Genomic DNA, 11,119 nt, shown 5'->3' with positions numbered 1-11,119 from the left:
TTTGCGGGCAAATGCCTTAACCGCTAAGCCATCTCTCCAGCCCCCACAATATATTTTTTAAAAGTTTTTATGTGTTTATTTATTTTTCAAATGCAATTAAAACATGGGACGTTTGATGAATTTACGTGTCATCCCTGCTCAGGGACCATGCTAATCTTGTCTTTAATGTTCCAGTTTTAGTGTATATGCGGCCAAAGTGAACATATCTTTTTTTTGTTTGTTTGTTTTTTGTTTTGGTTTTTCGAGGTAGCATCTCACTCTAGCTCAGGCTGACCTGGAATTCATTATGTAATCTCAGGGTGGCCTTGAACTCATGATGATCCTCCTACCTCTGCCTCCCAAGTGCTAGGATTAAAGGCTTTTGCCACCATGCCTGGGATATTTGGGAATACTGACTTGTTAAATGCTATGGTATTTTACAAATACTAGAAAAAAGTCATCCTTGACTTCTTCAACTACTTAACCTTGATATTCCTGTGTATAATTAGTTTTCCTAAGAAAATATGTTGGAAAAAAAAGATATTCAAGAAATTATATATTTTAGAGCCTGGTGTGGTAGCACATGCCTTTAATCCTAATGCTCAGGAGGCAAAGGTAGGAGGATTGTAGTGAGTTCAAGGCCACCCTGAGACTACATAGTAAATTCCAGGTCATCCTGAGCTACAGTAAAACCCTACCTCAAAAAACTTAAATATATATTATATACATATTTATTTATTTTAGAAAAAAGCAGCTGAAGCCAGGCATGGTGGCACACATCTTTAATCCCAGCACTTGAGAGGCAGAGGTAGAAAGACTGCCAAGAGTTTGAGGCCACCCTGAGATTGCAAAACCAAAATAAAGGGCTAGAGATGGCTTAGCGGTTAAGGTGCTTGCCTGTGAAGCCTAAGAACCCAGGTTCAATTCTTCAGGTCCCACGTTAGCCAGATGGACATTGTGGCACATGCATTTGGAGTTCGTTTGCACTGGTGCACCCATTCTCTCTCTCTCTCTCTCTCTCCATCCGTATCTAATAAACAAATAAATAATGAATTTTTTTTTTAGACTTAAAGTGCTGTATTAAAAAAATACACTTCATTGGCGCAGTTCCAAAAAATGTTCTATTTAGAAGACATGGCATTGTAAGGAAAAAATATTTAGAATCATCATTCTACAATTGTTCAATTTTGCTTTTTCTTTTTAACAACATTGTCTTTTTCAAAGAATGACAGGTAGCTGGTCACACATGAATCATGTGCTCACACCTGACCGGAAGCCTCACACTTATGTTAAATTTGAACATTTTCTCACCTCTACTTGTAAATTATCCCATTTATATTAGTGCTTAAGAACTACATAGGCTTATTTTAAACCTTTTTTGGGTTTTTTGAGATAGGGTCTCACTCTAGCCCAAGATGACCTGGAACTCATTCTGTAGATCTAAGCTGGCCTTAAATTCATGCTGATCCTATGACCTTGGCCTCCTAAATACTGGGATTAAAGGCATATGCCACAATGCCTGGTTTGTTTTAAATATTTTAAAAACCTGAAATAAACTGCAGAATTTCCTAAGAGTAGAGGTATTCTGGTTAAGGATAAAAGTATGGTCAGGTGAAAAGCAAAATTAGTAATACAAATGCAATCCACAACAGGAAAATAATTTTTCTCCAAGCCATTCTGTAGAGATGTGTCATTTCCAAGTCCCAGTGGAAGAATGGAGTCACTTCCCAATTCTGTTGCTACAATGTGCCTGTAAGCTGCCTTACTTCAAAACAGAAGCACATTTGCAGAATGTTGTACTGAGTAACAGCACTGAAGGTAATTGTTACAGGCTCAAACTCTGTATTAAATGGTTGCATCTTAACTATTTATACAGATCTTTGGTCCAATAACATGAAAATAGAGAACAGCATCTGGAAAGTTATCTCATCCCATGTGCAGAGATAAAAGGGTTAACCATTCTTCCCAGTATTTCTGAAGGCAAGTCCTTGTTTATAGTGAAATATGATGGAAATTCAAGTGTTACTTTTTCCAGGCTACTGTATGAAAGGGATGCTGAAGGCCATCACTACACAGCACACTGCGACATATGGACTTTTTCGTTCACCAATTCTGGCACATTTCCAAAATATCCCCAACAATCCAGTCTTATTTCTGTCCAAGATGCTGGGTGCCAAGGACCGGATGTAAGCACAGGTACATATAAGCAGCAAGAAGATGGTCAGCAGACTCTGGAAATTGAAAATGGCAGACATAGTGACGCCGGCCGAGCCCCAGCCACATCACTCTTCCGGGCCCGCGGCGGAAGGCCGTGCGCCTAAATAATGAATTTTTTAAAAAGAGGCTGAAGTTGGAGGATCACAAGGCCAGTCTGGGTTACAGAGTGAGTTCCAGGTTGTCCTGGGCTAGAGACCTTGCCTCAAAAACAAAACAAAAACACCAAAAACCTTTGAAGCCACCCTGAGACTACACAGTGAATTCCAGGTCAGCCTGGACTACAGTGAAATCCTACTTCAAAATACAAAAAAAAAAAAAAAAAGTCAAAAGCCAAAGTACAAAACCACAACAAAAAGCAATTGAAAATTGAACTAAGGGGCTGGAAAGATGGCTTAGTGGTTGAGGTGCTTGCCTGCAAAGCCAAAGGATCCAGGTTTTAGATTCCCCAGGACTCACATAAGCCAGATGCACAAGGTGGCAAATACTATTTTTATCTTTATTTAGTGAACTAATCTGTTATTCCTTATCTAGTCTCCTTATGCTTTGCACAGGCAGCTCTTATTAAAATTCATAGGAAAAGCAATGCAATCAAAAGACTAATAAGTAAATGTGCTTTTATTACATTTAAATGCTGTTAATTGACAATTATTGAATATTAGGTTACATGCAATGTCATTGATAAAAATGGCATGTGGAGCTGCTAATAATTTTGATGCTCAACACTTGATGTCAGTTTGTCTCATTGATCTTCCCAACCATCAACATTTTTAAAGTCATTTATGTAAATAACTTACATATATTCTGGCGTCAATTAGCACAATGTCTTAGTGGGTGTATCTCACTATTTCTTACTAAGAATGCTAATTACTGCCTGTAACTTCTTAAGTCCCATGAAAATAGCTAGTTTAAAAAAACTAAACACTCAGATATAATGGATCATGTTACCTACCTGGCCCTAGACCCGTTATAAGGAAACACCCAGGCACTGGACCTAAGGGTGAAGCTGGTTATCTTGTCTCAGAGCTCAGAGACCATTCTGAGCACCACCCTTCTCATGACATGTCAGAGTTGTAGTTACGATAGTGAGCTTGAGCTTTGTTTTTGTTTTATTTTTCATGATAAGACAGACAAGAAACTATTTGGGGGGGGGAACCTATGTCAGATAACAGACCAGAGGTACGTGTGTGTATGCATGTGCACGCATGTGTACACACACACAAGCAAGAGGGAAGCCATCTTGATGGAAGTAAGGGTGGCAAAGCAAAGCAAATTAAAGAAGACAAAGTAGAGACGGCGAGGGAGTGTGTGGGGCTGGCAAACTGTAAGGGAACTGGGCTGCGGGAGGGCACTGTGAGAACGGCTCCCCAGGGTGCAACACTGAGCGGCACTGTGATGGAGTATCGCACACAGAGATCTGTCATTAAATGCCATCACATGTGGAGTGAAATCCAACCCACGACCTTTTTTTTTTTTTAAAAAAATATTTTATTTTATTTGAGAGAGAGAAAGAGGCAGAGAGAGAGAGGGAGAGAATGGGCATGCCAGAGCTTTCAGCCACTGTAAACAAACTTCCAGACGCATGCGCCACCTTGTGCATTTGACTTACATGGGTCCTGCGGAATCAAACCTGGGTCCTTTAGCCTTGCAGGTAAGCATCTTAACTGCTAACCCATCTCTCCAGCCCCCCCCCCTTTATTTTCAAGGAAGGGCCTCACTCTAGACCAGGCTGACCTGGAATTCACTCTGTAGTGTCAGTGGCCTCAAACTCACGGTGATTCTCCTACCCTGGCCTCCCAAGTGCTGAGATTAAAGGTGTGTGCCACCATGCCCAGCGACCCTGTGATCTTAGCGGTGACCGCACATTTCCAAAGTGCAATGGGGAGCAGCAGGGGGACCGGGAAAAGCAACTGCATGTGGACCTTCTGGACAGTGTTAGAGAAAGAAAAACAGCCAACAACTCCCCCAGTTTCATATATAATCATTTACATTACAAGCTGCAAAACACCTTAAAAAATATACACAATGAGGGATATCTGCCTCTTTCTCTCAAATAAATAAATAAGTAAAAATATCCAGAATAGCAAGAATGTGAACTAAGTTCTTCAAACTTTCATTGAGGAGCTGGTTTCAAGGATGTCTGCTTTAATGGTTTTTGGTTTGCTCAGCTGTCCTGTCAGGTTCTTTCAGGATCTTCACTTATCCAGCAGCACATCAGTGCATCGGACCCATTTTCAGTTGAAAAGTTATAACACATTGTGCAGCCAAGGCATGGGGTGGATTATTCAATAATTTTGAGACAATGCCATATTCCATTCTCCCTGAGTTGTTCATGAAACATATTCTAAAGTGTTTAAAATCTTACACAGACATTTTTAGTAGTATGATGGCATATGATAAGCATATGAGTTATGGCTTGGTCCATCTGTACACTGTAAAGGACATGGACAATTCTTTGTTTTGGGTATCTGTCCTTTGCATTGCAGCGGCTAAGAGTGTTGCCACCTGATAACCCAAGGTTCTTTTGCAAACTGTCAAAATGTCCACTAGGGGGCAGTATGGCCCCCATAAAAGCCTTCCTAGGTTGAGAAGCCCAGCTCTGAGATCCAAGCCCCTGGCTTCTTGCTAAAAGTGCTTAGCCATTCTATTTACCTTTTCTGTGCACCAGCTTCTTGGATAAGAACAGTACCTATCTGGGCTGAAGAGATGGCGTAGCGATTAAGGCACATACCTGCGAAGCATAAGGACCCAGGTTCCATTCTCTAGGTTCTACGTAAGCCAGAAGCACATGGTGGCGCATGCATCTAGAGTTCATTTGCAGTGGCTAGAGGCCCTGGAGCGCCCATTCTCACTCTCTCTCTCTGTGTCTCTAATAAATAAATTTTAAGACATCTTTTTTTTTTTTTTTTTGGTTTTTCGAGGTAGGGTCTCACTCTGGTCCAGGCTGACCTGGAATTAACTCTGTAGTCTCAGGGTGGCCTTGAACTCTCGGCAATCCTCCTACCTCTGCCTCTCGAGTGCTGGGATTAAAGGCGTGCGCCACCACGCCCAGCTTAATTTTAAGACATCTTAAAAGAATAGTACCCATCTGGTCTGGGAACGTAGCTCACTTGGTAACGTGCTTGCCTGGCATGCACACAGCCCTGGACTGCATCTCCAGCACCACATAAAAAGAAATACCAGTTGTAATCCCCAGCATTCAGTAGGTAGAAGCAAGGGGGAATCAGGAGTTCAAGGTCATTCTTGGCTACACTGTGAGTTTGAGGCGTGGCCATGACCCCAGCAGTGTCTAGATGCTGGCTGCCTGAGCAATGTTGTCTCTCTAAGCCGTAGTGATGAGTGTCAGAGCGGCTCTCCAAAGGACACACTGCAGCAACCCCTCTACTTCATATCCTGACTGCCGCCCCCCCTCACGTGCCCAACCTGATTTGACTGGAGGCAGGCCCTCAGGGACGTTGTCATCATCATCATCCCGTGGGAGGAGTTGCTGATTTGTGGAGTTAATGGCACTGGGCTGATACTGTCCTCTGCAGGCCCTTGCTCCTGCACCTGCTAAGGTCAAGGTTCAGGGCTCCAGAGTGTGTTCGGCTCTTTTGTGCACCTTTCCCCTCCTCCAAGGTCTTTGTTGTTAAGACTTTTTTTTTTTTTTTTTGGCTTTTCAAGGCAGGGTCTCCTTCTAGCCCAGGCTGACCTGGAATTCACTACATAGTCTCAGGGTGGCCTTGAACTCAACAGCGATACTCTGCCTCCTGGGATTAAAGGCGTGCGCCTCTACACCCGGGGAGATTTTTTTTATGCATATGTGCACGCATGCTCGGGGTTTGTACCCATGGTGTATGTGCCCCACTCTGCCACCAAATGTGTGCATGTGGCTGTGGAGGCCAGAGGACAGCCTCCAGTGTCACCCTCACAAACAGTGTCCACGTTTTAATAAGAAAATGTCTTGCCGTGTAGGCCCGGCTGACCACAAATCCATGATCTTTTGACCTCAGTTTCTGTCGGTGGTGGTGGTTTGTTTTGTTTTTCGAGGTAGGGTCTCGCGCTAGCCCAAGCTGATCTGAATTTACTACGTAGTCTCAGGCTGGCCTCGAGCTCACGGCAATCCTCCTCCCAAGTCCTGGGATTAAAGCATGATGCCCAGTTACCTCAGGTTCTTAGGTGCTGTGCTAACAGGCTTGGACCACCATTGCTAGACAAAGATTTCTGTTTTTTTGTTTTTTTTTTTTAAATCTCTCCAAAGATTTCTGTTTTAAGCCTCCATTTGGACCCAACTCTCCCTGATTCACAAAAAGACACAAGGGTTTATAATTATCCTGGGGCTGTTACTAAGCCCAAACTATCTATTAGACATATCAGATGCAAAATGCAAAAAGCGCCAGGGCCTGCAGTCCCTGACGCTTCCCTTGACAAGACCTGATAGGGGTTACCTGGACTGAAGCCTGCTCCCCTCCCGCCTGAGCTCTGGGACTTGCCTGGGAGGCAGGTTGGGAAGCTCAGCTGAGCTGAGGGGGGCGGAGGGAGGCAGAGGCTCTCTGCCCACCCCAGCCCCTGGACCCTGCTCTCCTTTCCTCCTAGGACTGTGAGCTGCCATGGACCCCAGGGGCACTTAGAGGCCAACAGAGACAGAGTGGGAAACATACACCATGGGTACAAACCATTATTTTTATTTCTCATATTTTATTTCGGAATTTATACAAACTGGCAAGATACAAATGCAGAACTCACTGGGATTCTTCAGTACCTAAATCTAGTAAGAATGCTGCCAAAAGGAGAAAATGAGCTCTTGTCTACCTTGGCTGAGGGGTCCCCTTCTCCTCAGGGAGGGGGTCTGGCTAGCCAGATGCTCAGGGGAATCTACAGCTGTGTGGTCCCAAAAGAGATGCTGTTTATCTAACCTTAGTTCTTTGTCCAAGGTCACTTTCATACTAAATAAAGACACTGAGATCATAAATTTCCTTGTATGGTTTATCTAATACTAGCAAATCAAATTGGCCCCAATATGTGCATAAATAGATATGTGTGTGTATATATATATATATATATATATAATTTTTTTCTTAGTTTTAAGAGCTGCCAGGTGGAAGGTGCTAAAGAGGAAGGAAGGGTTTCTACCTAGTAGTCAGCCTGCCTCAAGAACATGCCTCTCACCAAGGCAGGAGTGCTTGCTTGCTGCTTGCAAGCCTTCGACCTCAGAAACTCTTTAAAGTGACAGTAGCAGTAGTTGATCAAAGCCTTTTGGATAGTGATGTGATGGGGGAGGTAATGGGCTCACTGCAAAGGCCCTAGTTGAGAAGCCAGGGATTTCCCCAGAAGGGATGCTTCGCCCTGGACCCCCATCTGGGCTCTGTTCACCCATTGCAAGAGACTCCAGGCTGGGAGCCAGAGCTGGAAGTCAGATTTCCAAAACTAGCCAGGAGCTCTGCAAAACTCCCAGCCCCTTCACTTCACATCTGGACTGAGGTTTCCAACTTGCCCGAACCCACGGCTCCCTGCTCATTGCGTGTGTCAGAGAAGCGGTTTGGAAGCCTGAGTGGGCCCAGGCTGGGGCTCCAGCCACCACCAGCCAAAGTGCTGAGGGTTTCTTCTTGGGCAAGGCTGAGTGAGACGTGACATTGCCTGTGGGACCCTTCCCAGTCAAGAAAGTGGCTTCAAGTCTGGATGCCAGACCAAGGTACCATAACAGCCTCAGCAGAGAAACGTCCCAAAGGGAGACAGAGGTGACCCAGAGAGGGCTCAAGAGAAAGTGTGAAAGGCCCAGGGAACTAGCAGGCATCCTCACTGGAGAGCCCGGAGAAGCACAGAGGGTCCCAAGCCACTCCCTCTGGGCTTTACTCTGAATCATGGGTCCATATTGATAACCTTTAAGCTGGCTAACATAGGCTGCCAGTAACCCATTGATGCTCTCCCCCAGCAGGATGAGGAGAGGTGCTTCAGGAGCCCATGTGGGGAGCGCTTGCATGGGGGTACTTTTGTGCATGCATACGGCTGTAAACATTTCTTCAGGAGAATCCCATACCTGACAAACCTTGGGACATGTCATCTGGCATTGACAGTGTCATCAAGTTCTTAGACCAGAACTTCCAAGGGAATGAGGATGCTATCCAGGTGAGCTCTGGGGACCAGCCCTTTGCTGACTGGGAAATGGGAAGGAATATAGCTACTGGGGAAGAGGGAAGAGCACAGGTTGGGACCTAGAGACAGACATCCAAGTCTCCTCATATCACTGGCCAATCCCATTCAGACATTGCACATTTTGAAAATAGATTTGCTTTTTAAACAAAAGCATAAAGTAGATCTGCCTTAAAATAACTCTTTCCTCTCCCCTTCTTTGGATCAAAAAGGCAAGGGGTATGGTCTTGATATGCCAGGAATGGTTGTGGGCAGAAAACAGGCCTGGGCAGGAGCTGAGGAAAGGACTGATGACATTCAGACAAATATGTACATTACATGGGCATCTACAACAGGAGTCACTTCCAGAAAACATATATTAAGGCATGTAAAGAAACATAAAGAGCCAGCTTTATGAAATACAGGGTAAGAGGTGGAAGAGGCGCACATATAATTTCTCAATATTTTACATGTATTTCTAAAAATACCACTTTAGAAAAAAAAAAAAAGAGGAGAGACAAATAAAAAGGGGGAAAGGAAGGGAAGGCCCTGAACAATCTGTTTCTTGTGGAAAAAGGGTGTGGAGAGAGGGTTAACCTGGGAAGTATTCCCACCTACCAGTCTATAGGGGAGAAAGGGCAGATTTAGGGTGCTTGAGCAGTGAAGATGGCAAACATTGACAAGGATCATGTTCCGGAAGCCACCAGAAGTGGGGACAGGCGGAATCCTTCCAGTCCACAGTCCCTCGGAAGCAAGAGGAACTCCTAAGCACCTAGAACAGTGCCTGGTACATTTAGAAGGTGCTTGACCAGCATTTGTGGAATGAACTGCCATCATTTTTACTTGCATGTGAACCAGTAACTGTCCCAGCCATGAAGGACCGACAAGGAACTGGGGGGAGATGACGCGGTCATTTCTTGCTCTCTGGGCAGCAGCTCTAGCAGAGATGGCCTGGGGGCTGCCAGTGGCAGCTCTTCCCCCGCCCTGCTCTCCGGCTACATTCACTCAGGGTTGGTGGAGAGGAGGAGGAATGTGCTCTGCTCCTGTCTCTCCCCCGCTGCCTTCCTGGGTGGGTGGGCTGCTAGGGAGCTCAGTCTCCCCTGGTCCTGCTCTGGGCTGCCTGAGATGAAGGGTCTCTCCCAGTTAACATCTTGTTTCCCCTCACTGAGGCAAACTCTCGGATGGACCTCAGCACTTCCCAGAGAGGAAACAGGGCAAGAAACTGGCTAGGTAAGGCGTCAAGGAGTAAGATAGGGCCTTCTCTCTGCCTTTGGCTCCAGGTGGAAGAGGCAGACATCAGGCCTTGACCTAGAAAGGCCCACCTCCCAGGCTGTTGTGCCCCAACTTCCCCTCCTCCTACACCTTGCTCTCCATACCAAGCACCTCAGCTAAGGCTGCTGTGTGTCTGGTGAGTCCCCCTGGGGCCACCTGCTCCTGAGGAAGATGTGAAGGTACACAGGTGACCACGGGGCCCTCTGATCGGCGCTAACCTAAGGCTCCGTTCTCCCTTCCCACCTCCCTCTGTCCTCACTTCCTCTTTACTTGTGAGAGCCTCTCACTTCCCTTTCCTGCACTCTCTGACCGTGCTCCTCTTCGCTCCGCTACCCCTTCCAACCTGCCTTCAGACACCGCACACACCTGCCGTCCTCTTTCCGCAGCCAGCGCTTGTTCCTTCCGGGAGCCCGGGAGCCTCTCCCCATGTCTCATCCTCTTCTCTTTGGCTCAAGCAGGGTGGCTGGTCTGCAGTGCACTTTAGGAAGCCCCAGCAGCAGTGTCTCGCCAAGCCCTGGGCACTGCTGGGGCAGCTGGGGCTCACGGGGAGGGGATGACGGCGGCAGCTGTCCTCCCTGGGTTGAGCAGTGTCCGAGAGGTGGAGGGTCTGCCTCTCTTCACCTCTAGTCCTCACTCAAGACAGCTGAGCGCATGCTCCCCACCGGGGCACGGCCCCCCATCACACAGTGTCATCCAGAGCCACACTTGGGTTCCCTGTGACGTGGGGATCAGACAGGGTGGCCTTCAGGTCCTGCCACTGCAAGCTCCCCCTTCGATCCACAGCACAAGAACATGGGCTTCAGAGCCGAGGGCGGCAGATGTGAACCCCGAGGCATCCACGTTCCTCTTTGCAGCAGCGCTGGCCCCAGCCTGGCTCCCTGTGTGGGACACTCCTGTGGGGAGTGCTGGGCAGGGGGCCAGAGTGGGAAGCCAGGACCCCAGGTGGGCAGAGGACGCTTCAGAAGGTGGCTCTGTGGAGCTTCACAGCGTTGGCTTCCGCCAGGGCTTGCACTAGACAACAGAAAAGCAAGGTGAGACGCGTACATTGGGGCGAGAGCTACAGCCTGCCTCCCCAGGGACAGTGAGGCTAGAGACCACCCCACTCCCCAGCCCTGAGAGAAGGGGACGCTTGGGCCACAGCCAGCGTTCTCTGCCTTGGCTAATACGAGGCCATGTGCTGCCAGGGTAAGGGAGGCGCGAGCCTTGGGCCTGGGTGCTCCATGCTATTTGCTGTTAGGTCTGGGGGTGGAGACACTGCTCTGGGGGCCTGGTGGGGGGGCTTCTGAGGCTTCTGAGGGTTCTGTGGAAGGGTTTCTGTGCTTCTCAACAGATGGAAAGCTGCTTGGCAGATGGGAAGTGTGGGGTGGGGGACACGGCAGTAGGATGTCAGAGAAGCGGGCAGGTGAGGGCCTGGCACCGTTTCCATCTGCTTCTGGAGAAGCAGAACCCACTGGCGTCACCACATCCCAGAAGCAGTATCGCCAGCTGCCCACAGCCAGTACTGCACAAGGACCCTGGCGACTCAAGCGGGCAAGAGGAGGGACAA

General features: G+C 47.3%; 2 protein-coding genes and 1 non-coding gene across 11 annotated transcripts in view; all 3 read right to left on the bottom strand.

Annotated features, from left to right (window-relative positions):
- Window positions 1-97: 97 nt before the first annotated feature.
- LOC123458300 lies at window positions 98-204 on the bottom strand. Its single transcript, XR_006635587.1, has one exon. It is a non-coding gene; the product is annotated as a U6 spliceosomal RNA (small nuclear RNA).
- An 885-nt stretch (window positions 205-1,089) lies between these two features.
- LOC123455745 (protein kish-A-like) lies at window positions 1,090-2,259 on the bottom strand. Its single transcript, XM_045137178.1, has one exon. It carries the CDS (start codon window positions 2,232-2,234, stop codon window positions 2,016-2,018), a length of 219 nt encoding a protein of 72 aa, XP_044993113.1. The 5' UTR covers window positions 2,235-2,259; the 3' UTR covers window positions 1,090-2,015.
- A 4,582-nt stretch (window positions 2,260-6,841) lies between these two features.
- Plekha6 (pleckstrin homology domain containing A6) overlaps window positions 6,842-11,119 on the bottom strand; it is a 180,927-nt gene continuing 176,649 nt past the window's right edge. For all 9 annotated transcript variants that reach the window (XM_045159087.1, XM_045159094.1, XM_045159099.1 and 6 more), the window contains one exon: window positions 6,842-10,584. The gene's annotated coding sequence lies outside the window, so the exon portion shown is untranslated. The remainder of the gene's footprint in view (window positions 10,585-11,119) is intronic.

The sequence above is a fragment of the Jaculus jaculus genome, chromosome 1 (assembly GCF_020740685.1).
Source record: "Jaculus jaculus isolate mJacJac1 chromosome 1, mJacJac1.mat.Y.cur, whole genome shotgun sequence".
NCBI lineage: Eukaryota > Metazoa > Chordata > Mammalia > Rodentia > Dipodidae > Jaculus > Jaculus jaculus.
Note: the sequence above shows the minus strand (reverse complement) of the source record. Positions and strands in the feature narration are given on the sequence as shown.